The sequence below is a fragment of the Coturnix japonica genome, chromosome 16, assembly GCF_054131305.1.
Source record: "Coturnix japonica strain WE chromosome 16, WE-NBRP24, whole genome shotgun sequence".
NCBI lineage: Eukaryota > Metazoa > Chordata > Aves > Galliformes > Phasianidae > Coturnix > Coturnix japonica.
In genome coordinates, this window is record NC_140678.1 from 3,313,121 (window position 1) to 3,338,198 (window position 25,078).

Genomic DNA, 25,078 nt, shown 5'->3' on the forward strand with positions numbered 1-25,078 from the left:
AATCTATTGTTTCCTGCTAAAATTAACCTACAAGCCCACAAAACAAAAGCTGAATGTTTTATTTTAGCTTCCCACAAACCTTTGATCATAATGCAGATTTCCTTAGATACAGCACCAAAGGAACTTTTTACTGGTTTATCCAATGCAGCATTCATACAGAGGGAGTTCCCTAATTGCCTCAAATATCACCCTTTAAGAAGAATGTTTTGTTTCTACCACTGCAGGGCCTGGCTTCAATTATTTGCGAATACAAAAAGGAAGATAATTCAAAGTAAAGTTTATTTCAGTGTTAGAACATCTGTTCTTCATTGGTTGAGCAAAGATGACAATGTTTTTGCATACATCATCCGTGGTATCACAGTATGGCATTCCCAGATCTACAGGTCTTACCTTTTTCCCACAGGATGTACAGCTGCTCTGGATTTTGGACATGCATTTCTTGTGACAAGTCAACTTGCAAACTAGAGAGAGTAACAGTTGTTAACACATTTCAGATGGTGTTATAATAATAAGCATTTTACAGCTCACTGCAGCACGTCTGGACCAGCCAAAGTTTCAAGAAATTTGCACGTCTTCATGAACCATTTAGGCTGGAAAAGACCCACAAGACCCACAAAATCCAGGTCCAACCATTGCCCTGACCTATCAAATCCCATCACTAAACCATATCCTGTGGTGTCACACCCACACGCCTCTCAAATACCTCTGCGGATGGACACTCCACCACTTCCTTGGGCAACGCATTCCAATGCTCGACCACCCTCTCTGTAAAGAAACTCTTCCCAGTATCCAGTCTAAACCTCAACTGGTGCAACCTAAGACTGTTGATTTTTTAATTAAGCAGCAAGAATGAGAGATTTTCACTCACCACTGCAGAGACAGGCCTTTTCCATGGGCCAGATGTATGATGAGCAGTGCTCACATGATTGCCGAATGCTCACTTGGTAGTTCGTGAATACATGACCATTGTGTTCTTCAATCTGATGGAAGACACAGAGAAAACAATGGACTTTCCCCCACCATCCTTTAAAATAACAGTTTAAAGCAAAGCAAGAAACAAGAAAACCCCAGACACCCTGTTTTGGATTCTCTTCTTTTTGTAATTACAGCTGATGATTTTGACTCTGAAACAGAATTTCACTCTAGCATAAGCTATTATAAGAGTTTGCTGAATCATTTCCTAACTGATTTGCTGCCTTGGTTCAAGTTCATCAGCACGATACAAACACTACCTATTAGTTTGTTATTAATGTTTTAACAGTTGATTTGTTTTTAAACAGTGCCACATCTGAGAAAGTAATTGAGTTCAAAAAGATGCTGCAGACATTTCAGTACAAAAACCATGCTGTAGAAACAGTGCTCTCCCTGTGTTCTCAGGCTACAGCTGAGGACTCTGAGCATTTCAAAAAAGGAAAGTACTTACTGCACGATCTTGTTTTCGCTTCTTCTTCTGGGCTTTGGTTTGCTGCAGTGAAGTACAGAACAGGCATTAGCCTTCATAATCCAGAAATTCCACTCCCTTTTTTCCTATTCAGTTTACCAGACTCTACTTCACCTCCAGATAGTAGAGACACTACATTGCAGCTTTAACTTGTATAGGTTTACCTGAGCCCACACTGTGAACCTCCTAAAATCCAGTGGAGCTCACTGCCTGATGACTAAGCAATTTCAACATTTCTTTAAGTGTTTTGGAGTTAAGTTTTCAGCAAATACAAAATGACAACATTTTAAGATTCTAAGAACATTAAGATCAAGCTAAATAGCTACTAGTTTCATAGTGATGTACCAGCATTCAAAAATGGTCACGTAGGCGATATGTGCATGGAAAACATTTCCTAAGTAATCAAGGATGATGCCACTGGGAAGCTTTCAGATTCCTTATCCCAGGAGAGTGACATAGTTGAGACATCCTGCAAGTCAGTAGCACTGTAGGTTTTATACCTTGGGCTGTTCAGATTCTTCTTTTTTTGTATATCCTCTGATGAATTCATCTAGAAGGGATTGGAAGAGATTCAAAACCAGCTTCACTTCTTTCTCTTCCCTTTTTTTGGCCAGATTTGTAACTAGAAGCTGGTAGTTTTCCACCAGATCTTTGTAGCCAACGTGGATTTGCCCATTCTAAAAAGGAGGAAAAAATACTATTGGAAAGGCAGTCTTTTTGCATACAGTTGATACAGATTCAGATACTTAAGCGTTCACTTGCAGAGGTGAAAAAGTCTGCTTGTGATTAAAGTAAAATGCAACAGTTCACAGGAAATAAGTTACTACTGTTCATACTACACTCTAGAAGGGCACTTGGTTGAGACAAGTCTGAGTCAGAAGAGTATTGGAAAAGGTGTTGGCAGCTCTCTTTGGTAATTAAATACAGCAGTGTGAAGGGGCTGAAGACAGCAATATCCAGGCATTTCTCAAAGCGAGTTACAGAAAATGAATGAGAAAAGGGAAGCAAAGCAGACTCCTTAAGACTACATCAGAACCATAATATGTTTATCAAGTTTAATATAGCCTTGAATTCTCTACTAGGAATGGCTGATTTGCTTTGTTAAAGAGCTGTAGGTCAAACATTTAAACAGCACAGTTCATTCATTTATTACCCATCAGTTTGTGGTTTGATTGTTGTTTTTTTTAACTTTACTGAGATTTCCTACTTACAGGAGCAGAGTACATGGTCTTGATATTTCCTCTAAACTTCTCAGTGGCTTCAAAAAACAAGCATTCAACACCAGATTTCTGGGAGCGCAAGTCATTGATCTAAAACGCAAATATATCCATATCAAGTGTCTTTAAAGGAACAACCAAGCAGTGTTAAATTTGTTATCAGGTTGAGTCATTTAGGACCTTTCCAATGGTCTAAAGAAACACATTTCCTAATGCGCTGTGATGACACACAAATAGGAGTCAGAACTTCCTTAAAAGTCTTTTTTTTCCCCTTTTTTTTTCTGGGGGTGGGAGGAACAACTTCTGCTGCACACTTGTTTGCACATGAAGGACTAACATGAATACAACCTGCATTTAATATAATGCATGCAAAAGCTTGAAGGAAGGGATAGGAAGGACTAAGATACAGACTCAATGCAGCAAATTTATCAAATAAATTCTCCTTTGCTTTAAATCACAGTATAACCTTGCACCTAAAAGAGTCATCTTTAAAACCCTACACAAACAATAAGCACACACCTGAATTTTATCATAGTGGAGTGAATTTTACCTTGTTTAGAAGGAACTCATCAAGATGCTTCAGTTCATTGGCATTTGCAATCTCACGGACTATAGAATTCTGAGACACATTTGAGACCTTGCTGATCTTAATAGTGCGGTTCTTCTTTGTTTTACTGCTCTCCTTCACATGGCGCTCCCCTGCCTGGATACGACTTGGCTGCCCAGAAGAAGCTGGGAAATAAATGAATTTGTATTCTAGAACAGGGTGACTGAATTCTGCAGTATTTGTTTCCAAGCAACACATTACAGATGTGGTATTAGCAAGACAGCGATCAAGTCATAGAAACTCACCTTCAGAAACCTTCTGTGCTCCTCCCATTTCTGGAAACAAGATGCATGAAGTGAGTGAGAGTCCATCACCTTCATCAATCACATCAGGATAATCCTTTGGGATTTTCTTGTCTGGCTTTTTCCCCAAAAGTCTACGCAGAGGACTTTTGAAAGCAGACCTGAACATGAAGCAGATGCAGGTTTGTCACATCCAGAATGGAAGCTAACTCTCTTAAAAGAAAAGGCTCATAACAACAGTTAATGTTCACAGTAATAATAATTTATACTGTGGATATTTACTCTGTTCAACCTGCATAAAAACTGAGCACCGGAACAGGCAGCATGAAAGCACATTTGGGCATAATATTTACCAGAGAGTTACTTTCAACATACATAGAGAACAAATCTCATCTCCAAGACACCACATCTGGCTCAGGAAGTCCCTAAGCTGCAGAATGCCAAACGCTGGGAAGCTGGCTGGGTAAAAGCAATATACACTTACTGTCCCTTGCTGTCTCATTCTTAAGTCTGTACACTACACAGACCTTTGATCAGAGCTTTTATGTTGTTTAAGTCAAAAAAACAGGTTCAAAAACGCGTGTTATGCAAGGAGCGGAGAATCTGCTTCTCAACAGGGTCGGTCAAATATCACACTTATGTTAAACACAAAGACCAAATCAACCAGCAGCACAACCACTCACATAGCTGAGATCAACACCAGTCTCTCCAGTCATGCTCTCAAGATGTCCAATTGAAATACCAAGGGGTACCAAGGCTCCTTTTTTCCATTTTCTTAGAGACAGCCCACAGTCACACAAAGAATACATACTTGGCATCTACTTGCTGGCTTGCTGGCTGCATAGAAACAACTGAATCAGAGGTAGGTAGGTCACTCGACTTCTTTTGCAAAAGATATTTCTTGCTGCCTTTTTCTTCTTCTATTGCATCTGGTGATTGCTACAGAAGAGAGAAGAAGTAAAAAAAAACAAACTACAAATTGATTGTAAGAGATTCTTAACATACTTTAAAAAACTATAGTGGTGAAAAAGATAACCTCATCAAGACAAAGCACTTCAGCTAATAGATATTAGCTCACTAAACTGACATCCAAGAGTATTTAATTATTTGCTCAAGCATCCACTTGTTAAAAATTTAGTTTTCTGTTTGTATAACATTTGCAAATGAAATTATTTTATCTGGATTTAAAGCTAGACTTCAACAGAAAGGAACTCAGGCACACAGAACTACAGCCAGTTATTCACAAGTCTTCAAGCTTTATAAACAAGGACAATGAAATGTAAATATGCACAATATCAAAGTACCTGACTTGTGGCAGCATGGGCCAGCACTGAGAGATCATTTAATGAAGATGAAGTCCCCTTCTTTCTGCAATGTTATAAGATTAGTTTTAGAATATGCACTTCAATATTGAAGTCTGTAGCCTGCCAATACTTCACATCTTTTAGATAACCCATAATAACCCAGACACCTGAGAGAGAATCCTTGCCAGTCCCTTTGAAACTTTTAAAAAGTACTTGAGAAGCAAAAAAAAAACCAACAACAAAGGAGCATGCTGGATTTCATACAGATGTAACAGAGGGGTGATGCTTGCAAATTGCAGTCCCTAAAAGCTTGTTTCTATTGGATGCAATAGACAAGCAAATACACTACAGACACTAACTGAACCTGATTCTCTCTCTCCATTTGTCCAGGCAGACATCTGTATCTTTTGCAGAGAACAAGACTAAGGGGCAAGAAAAAGCAGCACTTGCTCATCATTGTTTTCTTCCATGGACAGATGTACTGGATTCACCAGGAGCTCCCCAGCTATTCTGAAACATTACAGACAACTTTTCTCTGAAAAATTCAAGATAATAGGAAACTGTCCTTACTCTAGTTGATCCTGAGGAGACTGATCTGCACGTGTTCTTCCATCCAAAGACTGGCTCAGCATATCATTCTGACCAGCATCAGACTGCCTCTTTCCTTTCCATTTTTCTCTCTTATACTTCAGTTTTCCTGGGTCATCCACATATCTCTGGATCTGGGAAGAAGTAGGACTATCCAGATCCTTGGTTTCCTTCTGAACAGGCCGTTTGTTTTTATCTCCCCAAGATTCAGCTGGAGTTTGAAAGCTCCCAGTAGCAAGTAGCGTGTTTTCAAGATTCAGTGCAAGATTTGTTGGCCTTTCAGGACAGCTCTGGCTGACTTTCAGTTGGCTATTTTGGTTCTCTTGTGTTTTCATCCCTCTGTCAACAGTCTTATCTACTCCTTCACCTTCCAATGCAGGTGGTTGCTCAGGACTACAGCTACTTTCTTTTATCTCACTTAACAGTGGTGTGTCTGAAATGGCCTTTCCATCATTTGCATTTTGTTCTTTCTCATTGCTTCCTTGTAGGACAACATCTTGTTCTCTGGACTCTTTTGGTTCCAGAATGTTTTCCAGGGCCTCTTCAGAAGAGGTTTGCTCTTCAAGACACAGTAAAGCTCCTCCTTCAAAGGAAAACTGGACATGCTTATTCTGTAGCTCATTATGTTCCAGCCCCCTCTGCCGGCGAAATTCACGTTTCTCCCGGCTGCTCGTTACTTTCTCAGAGCCCTCTATCACATTCTTCTGAGGCAATGTGGCTGTTTCAGATGAGCCCAGGTTTTCAGTTTGCTCACCTGGAACTTCATCTTTACCCTCAACAACTTGATCCAGCTCTGCTGACTCGTGTTTCACAGGCAATTGATCTGGTTTTGCTTCACTGCCCTCATCCTTGCTCATATCATTCTCTCTCTCTTGAGCTTCCTGCATTTTTCTCTGCTCTTCTTCAGCTTTCTGCTTTTCCATAACCATTTTCTGAAATCTGTGAAGATGAAAATAGTCTATTTAATGCACAGTGGTTATGAAAGATACTTATTAGTTTAAACACAGCCTAAATAACAATAAAGGCTTTAAGTACAAACACACGTACAGTTCCAACATAACCTCATAGAGGACTGGTTGTTAGCACTGGCACACATCAGTGCATCTCAGCTGAATAATGTTCAAGTATGAAAGGCTTTACCAGTTTCCACTGGCCACTTCATGCTGACTGCAGGGCCACATGGAAGTAATTGTTTTGTCCTTTATGAAGTTGGCTATCACACAGAACTAAAAGCTGGAGATGCAGTAACGTAGCTAAGTAGTTGAAATGCACATTTATATGCCATAATGCTCCTCTTCCTTTACCTCTTACGCTGAAGATACCCTCTGACCATGGCTTGCACAAGACAAATTCTCTTCCTCTGTTCAAGGTAACTTTTTTGCTCCCTGTATCTTCGCCATGCTGACTGAATGTAAATGGCAGCATTATTCCTTTGCAGAGCCCTCCTAACACAGCGGGAACGCCAGCAAGCCTAAGAAGGGAAATTTCTGAAGTGAGTGAGGAGCACTCCAAGGCAGGGAAAGTTATTGCTGTGAGAAGGGTTGTTTGTTTTAAGAAAAACAGATTAACAGTTCTCAGATACCTGTAAAACAATGGCTGCTTGCCGTGTTCGGAGAAAGCGTCTCCTTTCTAAAACCATCCTGAGCCAGCTCTGGAGGAGAATGATTTTCCTGATCACTTCTTTGTGTAGTGTATCCTGTAGTATTTGTCGCTCAGCCTCCTTCATAAAAACCTGCTCAGTTAAAAAAACAATGAAAAGGTTCATCAACAAACATTTCAGTCACCACTGGAGATATCTCCACTAAGCAAACCTTCACAGCTGACAGCAATTAGCATTCCCAAAAGTAATTAATCCAATTTCAGTGTGAGGATTTTAAAACATATCTGTGTGAATGGTATTCAAATCAAAGAACCATTTTAAGACGACCATTGATCTCTTGGACAAATACCAATAGCAACCATTTCTCTAAAAGTCATACCCTTACAGTAAAGAATTGTGCTGTGCTGTAGGAAGACAGGTCAGCATCAAAAAACAACTACTAACACCAGCACCAACACTTACAAGTTAAAAATATACATCACAGAAAAAGAAGAAACAGTTGTAAATCAGCTGCACTGAATATAGGGTATATGAGTGTTTCTTCTTGGAAGACAAAGTTTTAACTGACCTTGGTCTTCCCTATTTGACAGTTGTTTTTATCCAATTTTAGTTTACTCAAATAAGCAAAAATGTCTTCTTTAGAGGCTTTGGCATTTTTGGGAAGCAGCACCTGAAACTGATCTATGAATTCCTGCAAAAAGCAGAGACATCAAGACATCAAAGTTAGAAGTCAATTCATAAGTTCAGAGTTTCAATTGTATTTCTAAAATTAAAACATCTGAGCCACAGGGATATGAAAGTACTTATTTCTCACTCCAAACTGAGGTATTTTTCTCCACTGTGAAATGTGAGCTTCCTGCAGCCCCCAGCTGAAGTTACAGATCATGTTACAGATCATCTGTAACATGAAATTACAGATCATCTTCACAACTACAAAGTGTTCTACAGAAAACAAATTAACATATAGAGGCAATGTGCAGCACTGACTGTTTACACTTCTAACACAGCTCTTGGAATGCTTTCCTTTGTGCAACAAGTAGAACAACATACTGGCAGATGACTCATACAGTAGTCCACACTACAACTTGTCAGCAGGCAGCTCTGACAAAACCCTAATGAATTCCTACAGCTATCTCAAGTGGTCATGAACTCCATACAGAGCCACAAAGGACTCTAAAATAACACATGTTTTTCCAGCAGCAGCAGATGCTTCTTAAAAGCATTATCCACTTCCAGCTTTTCACATACCTGGAATGTATACTTGGCACTATAACCAGATCTTCTGATTCGCACAGTTTCAAGCATGCCAGTGTACCTTAACTGCTGAAGCACCAAGTTTTCATCAAAGAGCATTTCTTTCTGAAAAAAAATCAGAAGTCAATAGCTAAAAACTGCCTGAGGAGTCCTGCAATCTTTAGCAGAAAGAAAGAAAGAAAAAAAAGCACATCCTGGCTACCTTTCATCTTTATACAAAATGTCAGTGAACAAGTTAAGAGAGACATATTACAGAGCCAGAAGACTTCAATCCTCAGCACTCTCATCAGTTCAGTTCTTAAGGGATTCTTACCTTCTCAGCGTTGGAGCGGATACAACGGATGAAGAATGGCTCAGCTTTCCCCAATGTCTCCAATAATTTATTAAGTGAAGTCTGAAAAGAAAAAGACATTTCTGGATATTTTTCTAGGAATCAGTATTTTAAGTTGCATTTGACAGCAGAACAGCTACTCCCTCAGAAATCTGAGGTCCTAAGGCTACACAAATCCTAATTCATCCAGTATGGAAATTCTTCCATCCTGCACAGTGGTTCTTGCTTTCAGACTTATTTTAGGATGATGCAAAGTAGAGTGTACACATCCTTTCAGAGTAGCACTGGATATGCACACAAGAATGAGGCTGATTGCACAGACAACGAGCACATTTCATAGCATAAGGATAATCTCTAACTGCAGTCTAACTCCATTAAAGTAACAAAGCCTACGTAAAAAAAAAATCCAAGTTAAAGAACATTTTATTTTTCAAGTCAGATCAGCTGAGATTGTTCTCACAAGGTGAGAGTGCACCTAGAAGTGTGTACAGCAACAGTCACCTACCTGGAACTGTGCACTTATGCTAGGGGGTTTCTTTTTCTTGTGCAAGTGTAAGAGGGATTTTGTAGTCCGATCATGTAGAGTCATGCTCACTATAAGCTTCAGAGATTTGGAATCCAACAAATTCTAGAAGAAAGTTTTCACAATGAACATAAAATGTAAGTTCCTTAATTGAAGTGGAAATATTTATCTGCATAAAAGCAAGCAAGACTGAAGCTTGCTGCTGAATGAAGCTGCTTAGCCTCACATACAATGATGTGCTACACTTCAAGACTATTATTTTCAGAGAAAAACAACTTAAGGTTGAAACTTTTCCATTGCCCCGTCCCAAAAACAAAAAGTGAGCTACATAATTTCTGTGTTTGCCTTCCATGACTTGATTAGAAGAAGGTTTTACGTATTTACAGCATCTCTAGTCCAATTACACAGATGAAAACCCATATTTTTTTTTCCTAGTTCAGATATTCTTATAAAGGTGGATATTCACCCATACTTCTGATTATCAAAAGGGAAAATTTAGAGGATAAATGATACAACTTCCCTCAATCACAAAGGAACGTTTTCTGAAGTGAGCTCTAAATATTCACAATGTGAAAAACCCCAAATGAGAGAAATTTATCAAATAACCTCACCTTTGGAATGATCTGCTTTTGTTTGATAGCTTTACTTTTCCTGTTAAAATATTGAAGATAATTATGAAAAACACAGATGTGATTTTGGGTACTTCAGCAAGCCATAAGAGGAGCAATTTATGAAGCAAGAAGAAAGGCAGAAGAAAACAAGCACAACATCAGGATGTGTTCATGCACAGAGCATTTATAAGTGATTAATGCAAGAAATGCAAACTGCTTTGCAAGATGGTTTTAATTTTTTTTAAATAAACCGTAGGTATTGGAAGCTCCTGTCAAAAATCTCTGAAGTTATTAAAAACTACAGGCTGTTTTTGTGCAAGGTTTTTTATTTAGTCAGCTATAGTCAATGAATGCTGCACACTCAGGCCATATGAAGTAAAAATACTTCATTCAGAAGTTATCACTGCTTGCACCAGAACCACTCACAGAAGAACAACATCCACCCAAGAACTCCACCTGTGAATTCTGATACCTCTGAGATCGCTGAACTTCCTGAGGCAGTATACAAACCTCAGGCATAAATCACATCCTCAAACACTCAACTAGAACATGAAGCTGTCAGAAGCAAAGCTGCAGATCAAATCCTCCTAATTCAGGACATATTAACACCTTGATGCAAAGCAAGCTCCAACTCTGTGCCAACTACTTTACATTTAGTTTTATACAACAGACCACAGACTGATTTCCTCACACACAGACAGCTGCACACAGGTAGAGACTTAACCCAGGCATATCACTGCCATCCTGAATTTCAGGAAACTATCAGTTTTAATTTGTAAGAGGTCAAATTATCAAAAGTTTCACAACAAACTTGCACAACATACTTGAGTTTACGTGACAAATGCAACTTATGCAAAGGAACAAAGCATTCTCTGTAACTTTTATACTTTGTTCTTAACTTCTATTTGGTTGTGCAGAGCAAAGACTTGGGACAAGTATATGTTTTATGGGTTAGAATAAGTGCTTGGTTATTAATGCACCTTCAAAGCAATACCTAGAGCACCTGAACTCACATGAAGTGGGAGCGGTGTTGGAGTCGATTGAGTGACCGAAGCAGCTTACAGGGATCATCTCCCTGCCATGGAAGTCCTTTTATACTTGCGATGATTTGCTCATGCATGTCTCTAAAATGATTCACAGCAAAACAAAGATGGCAAACAAAGACACATGGGCATGAAGGAGAAAACAGGAGTTAAAAAAATAAGAGATCCCATCACCAAGTGTGCTCCAAACAGTAGCAGGTCAATCCCAGACTACTTTTTCCTAAACGTGAATGATTGTGATGTCAAGTCAGCACTTACTAATTTGAGTGCCTTAAAATTTAGTAACCAGAGTCACATATTTTCTCATTCTACCTTTTCATCTGAATTCATGAGCCATCAATTTTGAGTACAGAGAGGAGAATTTAACCAAATGCAGTTCACATGCTAAGGACCTTCTTATTAAGCCAAGTAGCCCTTTCAGATAGATGAAGGCTTCTCTGTAATCAAGCAGTACATATTATTGTATAAATTTCACTATGAAAATGATGCTGTGTAAGCAGAGTCCCATGAGATAAGCAAAGTAGAAACTAGCCATTACAGGAATATTTGAAGTCTCGTTACAACGTGATCTCATTATTTCCACTTCAAATTTATTTATAAGTTTAGCTTTTCAAAGTAAGCCTGGGATGGTCCCTAATTTGTGGCAGATTCCATTATTTTAAGCATGCACCATGCCTGTGGAGTGTTGCGTCTTGGCATAGAACTTACCTTCTTTTCTCTCCAGAGAGGCACAAACCAAAAATAACAGAAGTGTAAGAGTCACTTCTGACTTAGATGTTATCACTGTGCTGAGCTGCTCATTGAGGCAGCAACAAAACTCTAACAGTTTCCCCTGATACTGCAGAACATTTTTAAGAGTATCAAGATTCTTTTTTAAAATATTGCAAGGAAACAGTTAAGTTTAAACATGACCTAGACGGAATTGCATCTTTAATTCTTAGCTGCCACAAATGACAGAGACTGCACAGGATGAAGTAATTATGAAACAGTACGAAGTCATTACTTGATGTGTATTACATTCCATGGCTTCAGTTTTATACAGAGCATGCTCAGAAAATCAGACTGTCCTGGAATGTGCCTCTCTGGCCTTTAAGCCCAGGCCTGTTTCTACTTACTTCTTGTTTTCATAAAAAGAAATGATGTCTTCAAAAGCATTTATATCGAAATCCTCAGAACAATCAAATGAGAAATCAAGCATTGAGCGGCTGCAAAAGGAACATGCATAAAACCTAAATATACAACAGAAAGGCACAGATGCCTATATAGAGTCGTGTGGAGCTCACTTCTGCAGGACTTGCCCCACCTCCTCCTAATCATATCATAACACATTAAAAAAATAAATAAGTGCTCCTAAAAATCTTCAGTGACAGACTGGCTGTAGCAGAACACACAGTGCTAAAAAGCAACATACACAAAATGCAGATGGAGAATTCAAAAAAAATCCTGTAGTAAACAGGACTGAAGCTGTCTCACCAATATTTGGTACTATTGAGTCCTACACAAAGTAAGTTAGAGTACCACTGTGACACAGTTCAGAAAGTCAAACCAAACAAGACAGAAGAAATAAAACTTGATGCCCTTGTGGGAAAATCTAGTTGTTATTTGATACATGAAACTGTGATTCAGCAATTCAGATCATTATCCTGATGCAGGCTAAGCATGTGTTTCTCACCGGTAAACTTTTTCTACTGGTGTATTCGATCTCTGGAGTTCTCCAAGGGGAACTCTGGGTCCTTGACGCACCACTCCTGGTAAGAAATAATCAAGAGACTGAATTTTGGCAAAGACAAAAGCATAACAGACAAAAAACCCCCATCAACAGCAACAAGCAGTGTATCTATGCAAGGACCTGGATTTCAAACTAGACCACATTGTTCTCCCTCAAATTCCCAACTACTACCAAGTAAACTACAGCTGATCAGAAAAGCTGTTCAAAATTAGTCTGAGGTTCATCTTGAATACTCATTTGAAACTTTAAGGAAATCTGAGAAGACCAATGAAGATTAAAAACAATGATAAGAAAACCATGCATACTAGAACTCTTAATATTTTCCCAATCTTTTATAATAGGATTTCAAACTTGGCCCAGACTGCTGGCAACAATGCCATAATTGGAGAGCAAGTTTGAATGTACTCAGATAAAAAGCGACAGTCTCCTTGGCATGTACAAATTAAGTCATTTTCAGAAGTTAGTTTTGTCTCTGGTACTAAATGAAGATTGCATTTGAAAGGTTTTGCAGTAACCAGTTCTGCCAATAAACATCATCCATGTGAGAGTATTTGAAAGCATTTCCAGAAAGTTTTTTCATATCATACCTGCAGTCTTCTGAGCTCTCTGGCGTCCAGCTTCTGCAAAGACAGCCATGGCCTGAACAGCTGCTCGTAGAACGGCCCAGCGGAACACAGCGACGGGGTCCATTCCTATCAGCTCCCGAACATAGGCACTGTCACTGCTTCGTAGCAAAGCAACAATGTCTGGCCTCATGTAATCCATGTTCTTCTCTCTGAAATCCTGCAGAACAGGAACACCGAACCTCAAGCTCTTAAGAAAGCAGGCGTGCAGACACCACCCAGCACTGTGGTTCGACCCAAGATATTCATCACTATTCAGAGTAAGTATTCTAAATAACTCTAACTGTGGTGGTGAGCGTTATCTTCAGGTCTAAGAAAATCTAAAATACATCTGATGGAATATTTGATTCATCCCCTTCCCCACAAACTTACAACATTCTGACAAAACTATCAAGGAGGTAAGGTTTGTTTGTTCTCAGTATTTTTATTATTATTGTGGCCATCAAGTGTGTCACTTACTTTTATCTGGTATTTGACTTTTCCAGCAAAATGTCGAATAATAAAAGCAGGTTCCATTACTGGGGTTGCAACGAAAAACTTGTTCTCCTCATGCTGCTGTTTGAATTTTGCTAGTAGAGTTTGATTGGTGGCACGTGGAAAACTAGGAAACAAAACAGAAAGGGTCAGCAGTTTGTCTTCAAATACAGTTACGAGTGCCGAAGCACAAGACAACAGACTAAAGAACATTTATTGACCTTGTGGAAAGCATTGTATTAAGATCACTAAATTTTAGTTGCTACTTTCACATTTGCTTTGAATCTTCATTTTTGGATGGAAAAAAAACCCAAACAAACAGTTTTACATCTATCCTGAACATTCTGAGGTTTAAAGTGCCCAGCAATGCTGACACCCACTTCACCACTCAAGCTTAGTTGGTACCATGTTAATTTACCACATTTCTCTCCTACTTTTCCAATGGCTCACAGATACACACTTAACTGTAATCATAATTCCATCATAAAATAGAAAAGTGAAAGTTTCCAAACCTGCCCAAGCCAAGGTTTAATTTTTATTACCAATTTATACCATTAGGATATTAGACTCATTATAAACAAATAACTGTAGCTCAGAGTCATAAGATGACACTTTGCTTCCCACAACATTGAGGTGTTTGCTTGCTTTCAAGTGATATATTTCTGTTCCCTTCCACACTTTTTTTTTCCTTTTTTTTTCCTTTCCAGAAGATATTTGTTGCTTACTTGCTTTCTTCATCCAGAAGATAGAAGAGACCTGTGGGCTTCTTGCTGATTAAGTGAATGCAGGCCACATTATCAGTATAGTCAATATCGTGCCAAGTGATCCCTTCACTCTTATATTCCTCCTGTGTAGCTCAAGAAAATCCTCTCATCAGTACAGCATACCCTTAATGCACCATGATCTAAGTGCTTAAAGGACATTCTTGAACAGCTACAGCAAATGGAGTTTGTTAGTTCAGGCAGCAGAAGCAAAATAAGGAAAAATATAAGAACAGAACAGCAGACATATTGTTCAGATGAAAGGTCTACATAGGGAAATCACTCAGCAGCAGGTATTTAGGACAGTCAGAACTACTTAAAAGCCAAAACAGTAAAAGATTGTTCCTTGTCCTGTAATGGCTTTTGAGGGGCCAGCAGCCCACAGAGTTGGAGTCAGACATTACAACTACAGCATTACATTTAAAACCCTGGATAGACATATTGGAGGAATTTAAGACATCTCTTTTCCCCATAGTTTTTGTATTATCAAAAGTGACAAGTATTTAACGTGATGATCCAGAACTTCAAAATAGCACTGTCACATGAAATCATGCAAGCTATAAAACAGGCAATGACGCTTCATACAATATCAATATCAGAACTTCCCTAAGGAAGCAGCACACGTTGCTTTTACAAGAAAATACCAAGCACTTCTGTGGAAATGATAATGCATCAAATGCTTTACAGAACAAGATTCCTGATGAAACAGGGAACCAAAACATCAGCTTTTCTTACTGCCGTAAAAGACTGCAGAAGTGAGCTGAACAAGCTACTAATGCAAAGACGATAACCAATAGAAAATTGACTGCAATAGCTCTACATTTAACAATAGACAAAGAGCAACGCTCTTACTGTTCTATGAGCATGATATAAATAGATTATTCTTAAGTAGGTAGAATTAAAACTAATGACAGACTGCTCAGTGTGCACGTCACATTGCAGAACTGAAATACCACTTTCCATAAACAATAAAGCCTTTCTTAAAAGATATAGAGACCCCTCTGCCCACTCCCTCCCAGGGGCCCTTGTGCAGTAAGAGATACAGGAAATGGGGCATTCAAGAACTGAACTCATTTGGAGAAACAGTATTAGAAAAAGAAAACAATGCAACTATTTACTCTAGCTGGCCTGCATAGAGAATTCTGTCATAAGATACAAAACAGAGATCTCAACGCTATGCTTACATATGAAGTCTGTATGTTTTTGAAAGAAAAAGGCAATTTTCTTTCCCTTAAAATGCTTGTTTGAAGTTATCTACATACTGTTGAAAAATACCACATATTACAGAATGACTTCGTTCTTTCAGCAGAGCAACCAGAGAATTATGATTCGGCACTAAACAGAAAAGTGCAAATCTAAAGCAAAAAAAGCCACCAAGTCTCTGTAGAAATGCAATCTAAAAGCTCTTTCAAAACTCAAAACACTCTGTAAGGAAAAGTTACTGAAACAGTAACTTGTCTGTAATCAGATTCCTTACCTGTTCCAATTTGAAAATATGCTGGTTAAAGTAATACTGAAGCTGCTCATTTGCATAATTTATGCAGAACTGCTCAAAACTGTTGGTTTCAAAGTCTTCAAACCCAAAAATATCAAGTACACCAATGGACAAACACTAAAGGAAGAAGATGTGGAAATGTAGTTAAGCAATCTGTCAGAGTACGGAACCCACAACAACAAACCATCACAAACGATGCTAGTATTCACTGATAACTTCTGAATAACTGTTAAGAGATTTTGATTATTTAGCAGTTATGCCAATGGTGAAAACAGAGCAAAGTAAACATTACAAAGAAAATTACTACTAAAACTGTAGAAGATTCTTGGTTTATCTCAGATATCTGGACATGTCATTTACAGTATTCTCTGTCACTCTGAACACACAGCTGTCTACTGCTTTTGTGAGAAACTTACTGTAACAGATTCCTCCATGTCCTTCTTATTAAGGAGTGCATGATTAATTCGCAGAACAATCCAATCAAACAGAGCACTGTACAAGGACTTCGCCATTGAATCACGGGCTGTTATGGCCTGAAGACAAAACAAAGTTCATCATTTCATTTTAAAAAACAAAGTGCTTCGATTTAGACCTGTTTCACTCAGAGGTTACAATCCTACCAGAGACAGATAAATACAAAACCTTCCTTTAATGCTAATTACTCACGTTCATAACATCCCTTGCTAAATGTGAAAGTGTACCACATTAGGTTAGCCAAGAAGAACCAAGCTTCATTTCATTAAAATAATTACATTAGTATTCTTTCACTCACCTCACTGAGACTATATGGCAAAATAAGTTTATCATTAGCAGTCACCGTTTTTCTTTTTGTCAGCACTTCCACTAGAATTTCACGTTTGACCTTCAAAACAAGCAAGACCAAAAGTTACTGCCATCCTGCAACTCACCATTGATAGCAACAGTGGAGGTTATGCCCTCAGAGAAGCCAAGCACTTTGAAAACAGATACAAGCTTTCCATCAACATGTTGATATTGAAAACATTTAACAGCTTCACAAGTTCTTCAATTCCTCTAAATTATTCTCATCTTATATTCACTGAGATTCTCCCCTATGGTGGTAAAGCACACATCCCCAGTACACTTATTCCTGCTCAGCTCTGATTAGCAAGTGAAGCAGATTCTACTTCCATGCTACAGGCTACATTCCATCTCTAATCCCAATAATTTCATCACTTCCATTCTTTCCACCTCTCATAAGATGAACGTCATGGAAATATCATAAAACAGACAGAAACAGCATGCTGGGCCACCATGTATCCAAGCAAAATGCTGAGGTAAAGCACAACAAGCAGCTGTTCTAAACAGTAGAGCTGGAAAGTAATACTCTACTTTCAAAAGCTGGGAAAGAATGTCCAGCACTTCAGGAGGTCCTACTTCCAATCCTTCATCACGGCCTGTAGCTTTCTTCTTGTACGTCACGTTGCCCAAGTAAAGAATAGCTGAAAGCACTGAAAAAATCCTAGGGAAGAAAAATTCACTTTATAAGAACTTATCTTATGAGTGAAAGTTCATTATAACAGATTAATAGACCCAACTCTGTTTCAAGAATTCATCTAAAAGCGCTCACAAATATTTAGCTCTCCTTGATTCCTACTTAACTGCATGTGCTCCCAACACACACACACACACACACATTTTATTACAGTTCATAAACATTAACAAGGTATCAATAACAAATGCTGAAAAGCTCCACTTACTGTTTTTTTGTTGCTGAAAGAAAGCCAACCATCTCCATTGCTTGTTTTAATCTTTCAAAGTCATGCCGGAGATCTTCCCCATCTTCAATTTTCAAGTTACACTGTGGAAAAAAAGCCCCTTAAATGCAAAGCAGCCCAAACATCACAAGGATACACGTATAATCTACTTTCTTAGATCTTTAGCACAACATGAGAAAGACAGAAATTACCAATGCATCTGTGAACCCTGTGATTACCTGATTGAGGTAGGAATAATCTTCAGGTTGTTTAAGGTGAAATTCTTTACGCTCTTCTTCATTGACTCCAAGTAGCAAATAATAAAAGACGTGGTAGTTCCTAGACACAGAGAGAGTCAAATACGTTTCTCTGTCATGAAAACGATCCTAATGAGAGTTTAAAGGCATTTTTAATAGAACTGATCTCTTACCTTTCATCTTTTTCTTGAGAAACAAGTCGAGATTTTTCAAGCAGGTATTTTTCAACAACAGCCCTAATGAGTCACAAAGACAGAAAAAAGAATGAGGGGGAGAATTAAAAAAAAAAAAATTAAAATAAAATGAAAGAAAACAATTCATAAACAACAGAGAACAGCTGCCAAGAGAGTTCAAATGAGCTCTGCACCAGCATACATATTTGGTTAATAGTGTCTAAAAACTTATCTCACTGTGGCAAAGTATTCTCACACCTGAGAGCCTCAATAAGTCAGTGCTTTGGATACACCATAATCCTCACAGATTCCTAGAAGCACACAGACCAATTCCAGATGAATCTCAGGCTGTACTTACCCTCGGACAACACCATTCTCTAAATAATTGACTTGAATAAACTTTCCAAAACGGCTGGAGTTATTGTTATGTGCTGTTTTTGCATTTCCAAATGCCTGTAATAAAGCAAAATGAGGTAATTTTCAATTAAATCAAATAGGCCAAGACATAGTATTAACCAACTCCTAATTCATTGTTCAGCCTCATGTTAGCTGGCAATATACAAAATGTTATGGGAATGGCAGCATAAGGAGCCCAAAAAGCGAGCTTAAGGAAGCACCCACAGATCTGTACACATTTATTATGCAGTATCACTGGGGAAACCGACAAAGTAAAATAACAAAGTTAGATAATATTAAGAGTACGGGAAAGGTAATCACAGAGTTCAGATCCACCTCAGTCACTAACAGTTACAAACTCAGGATATTTGGTCAGAGAAAGACAGTGCAATTGCCACCCTTCCATAGAAAAGCCACAAGCTTTACCTCATTCCCTCATGTACTGCTCATACACAGAATTTCCACAATGAATACAGCTTCCCCATAAGTGAGAACAGAACAGAACATCCCACTGATAAAGTTCACCTATTCATGTTCAGAATACTCAATGTGTTCAGAAATATAAGCAAACAAAAACCAGCTTACAGAACCACGCCATACCCACGGGTTCATTACCCCTGCTATGCAACACTGAAGAACACAGCTTTACTATGAGGTATGAGGAAAGTAGGGCACAAATTCTAACCACTGTGCCTATGCATCTTTAATACTTCAGCCCTCTGATAGTTGCTGGCATATGCATAACACAAACTATTCTCTCCATGAGCCACACTTACAAAGCACAGAGATGAGCTACTACATCCCAGTAGAATTAATACTGGGAATACCCTTAATGTTATCAACTCCTTGCTATGTGACTTTAGGTTAACAGAAACTTGTCACCCTCTTAATATACAGAAGGTAGTCCAGAAAATGAAGAAGAAATCAAATGTAGAAAAATACATCACTCAGCATCGAGTATTTCCAGCATTCCTTCCACAGATATTTCCCCTTAAAGCTTCAAGTAATGAAAGCCTCCATTAGGAAATCCGTCTCTCTTAATATAGAACATGAGTGGAATGACCTCACAAAAATGCCCCTCTTCCTGCACAGACTCACATCCGGAGGGTGATGGACTTGCAAGCACTGCACACAACAGAGCTCCGCTGTTGGTATACAGCTACCCAGTATGGCGCACATGCCAAGGGAGTGCTGCTCTCATGATGGCCACGTTGGTGTATTGAAACTCTTTGCATACCCTCCCCCTGTTTTTCTTTTAAAACCTGATCAAATGAACAAAAAACTACCTTAGCAGATTGGAGCTGCACTGCAGCATGATATCAGCATCCCTACTTCTGAAACAGGCTCCCAAGATCTCTTCCAAGTTCATTTCTACTGCCAGCTGATTACTGTTCCCAGGCTCCCAGCAACAAGTGAAAAACTCCTTGTAAGCAAAGAGAATTAGCACAGTTCTTTGGACAACTATTACACCTAAAAGAATAAGCCACATGAGCTATTCCTGCAGTGTGAGAATGGACTCTGCTGAAATGCTAGAGAAGCCAGTGGTTTCAGGGGAGAGAGCATTTCTGTCTAGCAGTGCTTACAGATGAGTTCAGCCTTCTAATTTCTGGATACATGCCATAATGCAAACACTCAGATGTGAGAAAGAAATCACTGAGCAGGGTCATCAATAAGTTTAGGTACATATTATCCAAATACTTCACTCACATACTTCTCACTGTTCCTTCTTTCAGAGCACACGATGCATAAGCTGCATGTAACGTATGGACAAAATTCAGGTCAGCTCCTTACAGTTAGTGAACAGCACCAGACTAGAAGTGGAAGCCCAGTAACAGCAGCACAGAAAGCTGTTGGCTTTGTACGCCCTGTCCCAGCAGGCTCAGCTCTGCTCTCAGCACATCACCCAGCTTCTCTTTTATTAAGGGATCCCTTTGCCAAGCTGCAGGAATGGATTTGCACATTTATTCAGCCTTTTGAAATGGTTCCCTAACTTAAGCCACCAGTGGTTACTTTACCAGCAACAGTGCAGAAACCAACACATGGATCAGCTACATTTAAAGCATTATATTTTAGTACTAAATATTTTGGCATTATAGAGTTAAGAAATCCCATAACCCCAGTGGCTTTCTGAAAAACCTCTCTTACTGATTACTCACACAAGCAACGAACACAGCTTAAAACTAAAGGCTCTTATGATCTCATACGTCTGGTATTTGGTGGAAGCATATAGCGAATTCTTAAAAGCTGATCTAATATTATCAGTTTTTAGGAAACTTTTCATCTACTGAATGGTTTTCTCATAAAGGCCTTTAACATTCACAGCTTTATAAGGAAAACGCCAAGTCTTTGTGGAGGACGTGTCCTTTTTCTTGTAACCTTTAACTCCAGACCCAAACTCCAAACACTGCTGCCATATTCCCCAACATCCTTTGATGAGTTTGCTACATAAGAACTGACATTACTAAAATTAGGAAAGCCCAAAAAATTAACATCAAATATGTCAGTACTTGGCAGTTAGGTGTCTTAAACCTAAGAGAGCTTAGTCATAGAAAATATATTACAGGTAAGAATTAAGCTCTCATCATCCAGCCACGACTCCACAGAAAGCATCTTTCAGGAATAGTTCTAGCCAGGTGTTCTGCACAGAGCTCAGATTCAACTCTTGGTTTGCCTCCAGAGAGGCTCCCATATCTTTAGAAAACAAATTCAGAAGGTGGGAAAGGGCAAGATACAATTTTAGTTAAAGTAATCATGTGCGTAACCAAAGCTATTTACTGTTCTCCCTTGTGAATCCACGAGGAGACAGATAAAAATGAAAAACCGAAGCTAAACCATGCCAACACAAAATGCTAGCTATAGAATAAGAGGTGAGTGAAAATAGCAGGCCAAGGAGCAGGAATCAGAGCAGAGATGGGCTATTCCAGGAATCAGGAAGTCATCCAGCCCATCCTTTCACCTCCACATGCAGGAGGCACGAACTGCAGGCTGCTATTCTGAACTCCTGCAACAACGACAGCTTTTTCAGCCTTCAGATGAGAGACAAATTCTCTTTTGTGCTGCTGTAACAAGAAACCCCCCAAACACATCCATGTTCATCCACCTCAGGAACAGAACTAAAAACCTTATTTACTTCTTTCATAAGAATTGCCAAAATCTGAAAAAGCCATCAGTTTCTATGTATGCTGCCCCAGCCCCTGGCAAAACCACCCCTGCACAGGCCACCCTTCCATAGCAAATGACTTAAAATGAATCAAACTGCACAGCCTGGAAGAGGAAACGACTCAGAGTCGAACTCAGCCTTGTAGTAGAGCTCTTATGCCACAAAGTACCCACTCATCAGCATAGAAATTAGCGCTCAGGATGAGTTTGCATCCACTCATGCTGTACAAACTGCTGGGGAAGCTGGGACCATCCATATGAGACAACTGTACAAAGGAAGAGGTGATGCTTCCAAAGAGATGCACACAGCAGGGAAAAGTATGCAGCATATTTCTGCAGGAACAGCCTAGTAACATCCAACCAAATGGGAAAAGGAAGTTCATTCCTCTCTGGTTATGATTCTTAAAACAAACACATGCAGAAAACAACTACTTTCCCTTAAATAGAATCGCCTACACCCACTAAATATACACGCAGACTTTCATGGCAAATACAAACGAAAAGCAGAACTGAAGCAGCACAGAGCTGAGGCGCATCTCACACCAGAGCCACACACACACAGTGGGGCAGTAATAAAGAAAGAGCTGAGAGCAAAACGTTTTGATCTGTTTTCCATAGAGCAGTAAAACATGAAATTTAACAAACTTTTTAGTATATGGACTGAGCTCTAGGAAATCCCCCCCAGTAACACTGACTGCTCTGTTAAATAATTAACTCACGTTTTAAACTATTCTTTAGCCAATCACTTAATGAATCCTTCTTTTTTGGGCTTTTTGTTTTATTTGGGTCTTGATTCTTTTCAGAGAACAGTTCGGTGACATTCAGAAATCTTTGAGAGCACATCCTAATGGAAATGGATGATGCTTTGCAAAATGATACACTAAAAAGTTACAACGAATGCACTATTTCCCTCTGTCCTTTCTTCTCTCATCTTCGAGTTCAGGGGGAGCCAAACTTTCAGTGCACTACAAAAATAACTTCTGAACTAAGCCCAAGATACAGTTACAATCTGACAACACACTGCAAAGCAGAGGAGCTTGGTTGCCAAAGAGGAAGCTCTGGCTCCCTCTATGTCCCTCACCACAGTATCCGATCCCCACACTTAATTTTCTGCTGCTTTACTAATCTAATTACCTTGAAAAATCTGATAAGTGCTAGAGCCAGTGCAAACAAAGCCTGGAGAAGAAGGAAATCTGACTTCCCACATTCAACAGCAGTTCGCATCTGTCAGGTCATGTCAGGCCCTTGTGCTGTATGTTCTCATAACTGAACTAGATTTGATCTTCTGTTATCCGGCTTCCCATTGATAAAGCTGGATGGTCATATGTCTATCGCAGTAATAAATGTTACCGTAGCATACCAACATGCTTTTAAAATCTAACACTTGTCTTAGAGATGGATAGTTCACATAAGAAGCAGCTCAGACTGCACTTTGTATCTGAAATACACTCTTTCTGATATTTTCCCCTGCAATACAGATTTCATGTAAACTTCCTTAGTACATCTGGAAAGGTTTAACTACCTTGTTTGAGGTTCTGTGAACTAAATAATGATTTGATTCAGTATTTCACACTGTGCTGCCCAGGTTGAGCAAGAAGCACCTGAAGATCGCGACCAGCTTTCCTTCCATTACTGCATGCAGCAATTGTGCTTGTATCTTCTTTAGCTATCCTGCCTCAGTTTCAAGTATTTAATTTCCCATATGGTTGGGAAGTTAATATTAAGCAATATTCCAGGTCATAATCCCTTTCACTGTACAACAGGAACTCCATCTTCAAAGTCTAGACATCACACATGAGCTGGAATATCAGCCAGGGTTTAGCTTCAAAATAATTACAGCTTTGGACAGAGATCAGTTAAAACCCAAAGGAGCAGAATTTGGTATGAAATACATTTCCAAGTTCGTTAAATAAACAAGGATCCCATTTCAAATCCACCTCTATAGAAAATATTGCCCACCTCTCCTGCAACAGAAAGCTAGGCCTTAACTCCTTGAACTTTGGAAAGAGGTCAGCCCATAAACAGACATGTTTTACTTAGGTGTCAGGGAAAAAATGGGTGAGAACAGGAAGTTCTGACACAAAATGGAACCTAGTCTTACATCCATAAACTTAAGGAGACAGATTTCAATGTAGAGGACATTATAACTGCGGACACTCCTTTCATGAGGACTCAAAACATGAGATTCTGAAATATTTCAGGTACACTACAAAACTGATCACGCAAAAATTCCCCTGAAACACCCATTTAAGAAAATTTCCCTTGTACAAGTTCAGTTCCCCTAAGTAAAAACCCAAATGAGTCACCCGCATTATTTAAAGGTGACCAAGTATAAGACAAGGTTTTCAGCAGTTTAACTTCCACAAAGCAAAGCAACCTTCAGTCCGCTCCTCCTTGAAATCAACACCTGCATTAAGTTATATTTATTTTTTAAATTCCTCTTATTATTTGGAGTTGCATGAGAACATCCATACTGAGAAATCTGGAAGCATCACCATCCGCTAAACGCACTCTGCAGTTTAGTTTCATTTACTTCTCTAAAAGAAAAAAAAGCAGAATCATTTGATTTACTTCTCTAGGATCTGAACCTACCACAGATTTTTGACATGCACTGCAACTATGTCAGAGATCCTTCCCCTTCTGCAGTATTTGGAACAACAGGTTAACACTGAATCAGCTGGTGACTAACAAACACCCTCAAAGATGAGGGTGAGAATCCTGGCTGAGAGCTTCAGAGCAATTTGATGTTTCAGACGATATATACCACAACAGCTGTGCTAGAATCTAACCATTCAAACTGTCATCATATTTCTAGCTAGTGTTTTCCTGAAGAAACGCATGATAAATCCTCAGCAGGTGAGAAGCTGCAGTATTTCTGACAACCAATCTTACTGCAGAAGAATCACAGACATCTCCTCATGAAAATTCCCAGACTTAAAAAAATCAATTACCTGTGACTGCAAAGTTATTGGCTTTAATTAGGAATCTAAGGATACAGGCACTTCTCATTCAATGAAGAAAATGCCACGCAGGGCTTCACATCGCTACCCAGCTTGAGGCAGCTGTGTCATATCCCACACACTGGTGTCTGAAACAGTTAACGGTACCAAATGCAGACAGATCAGCTGATCAAACAGAGCTTTCCACAGTGACCCCTTCCTGTTTTTCTGTTTAGAACTGCAAACTTGAACTCCAGAAGCCAGCAAACCTCAACCTTACTTCTGCTTTCAAGAAGCAGAAAGCAAGGCAAAAAAACAACAAAAAAAAACCCCGGTGTACATGCCTCATTCTCTACTAAAAAGCCTTCAAATCACATTTATAAATGTGATAATTTCAAATTACTTCATAGCTTTTATCTAAAAGTTAAAAAATAAATCCTTTAAGGAAAGTGGTGTTACATCTGAAAATATTTAAAGCTAAAAACTGTAACAGACACATTCAATCTTCTTGCTGATGAAGATTTTAATCAGCTTTTCCTTTCAGATGGGAGAACTAAAAGGAGACTAAAATAAATCTACACAACAAGTTTAAGTTC

The 25,078-nt window shown here is 39.0% G+C and overlaps 1 protein-coding gene across 35 annotated transcripts in view; it reads right to left on the minus strand.

Annotated features, from left to right (window-relative positions):
- Positions 1-25,078, minus strand: part of MYO9B (myosin IXB) — a 40,520-nt gene that overhangs the window by 4,947 nt on the left and 10,495 nt on the right. For 13 of the 35 annotated variants that reach the window (XM_085517839.1, XM_085517837.1, XM_085517845.1 and 10 more), the window contains exons 3-33: positions 18,347-18,441; positions 17,989-18,051; positions 17,798-17,897; positions 17,562-17,662; positions 17,194-17,323; positions 16,616-16,705; positions 16,260-16,376; positions 15,826-15,960; positions 14,313-14,434; positions 13,573-13,714; positions 13,078-13,273; positions 12,434-12,509; positions 11,877-11,966; positions 10,732-10,842; positions 9,719-9,758; positions 9,090-9,212; positions 8,567-8,647; positions 8,248-8,358; positions 7,568-7,690; positions 6,982-7,131; positions 6,704-6,870; positions 5,382-6,338; positions 4,812-4,875; positions 4,319-4,446; positions 3,511-3,668; positions 3,209-3,414; positions 2,653-2,751; positions 1,942-2,118; positions 1,424-1,465; positions 869-980; positions 391-461 (exon numbers count right to left, since the gene is read on the minus strand). In XM_085517839.1, the coding sequence (XP_085373965.1) occupies positions 391-461; positions 869-980; positions 1,424-1,465; positions 1,942-2,118; positions 2,653-2,751; positions 3,209-3,414; positions 3,511-3,668; positions 4,319-4,446; positions 4,812-4,875; positions 5,382-6,338; positions 6,704-6,870; positions 6,982-7,131; positions 7,568-7,690; positions 8,248-8,358; positions 8,567-8,647; positions 9,090-9,212; positions 9,719-9,758; positions 10,732-10,842; positions 11,877-11,966; positions 12,434-12,509; positions 13,078-13,273; positions 13,573-13,714; positions 14,313-14,434; positions 15,826-15,960; positions 16,260-16,376; positions 16,616-16,705; positions 17,194-17,323; positions 17,562-17,662; positions 17,798-17,897; positions 17,989-18,051; positions 18,347-18,441 (4,377 nt within the window). Of the gene's footprint in view, positions 1-390; positions 462-868; positions 981-1,423; positions 1,466-1,941; positions 2,119-2,652; positions 2,752-3,208; positions 3,415-3,510; positions 3,669-4,190; positions 4,447-4,811; positions 4,876-5,381; positions 6,339-6,703; positions 6,871-6,981; positions 7,132-7,567; positions 7,691-8,247; positions 8,359-8,566; positions 8,648-9,089; positions 9,213-9,718; positions 9,759-10,731; positions 10,843-11,469; positions 11,967-12,433; positions 12,510-13,077; positions 13,274-13,572; positions 13,715-14,312; positions 14,435-15,825; positions 15,961-16,259; positions 16,377-16,615; positions 16,706-17,193; positions 17,324-17,561; positions 17,663-17,797; positions 17,898-17,988; positions 18,052-18,346; positions 18,442-25,078 lie in introns of those variants that run through there. The other 22 variants (XM_032441039.2, XM_085517842.1, XM_085517863.1 and 19 more) reach the window with 10 other exon arrangements.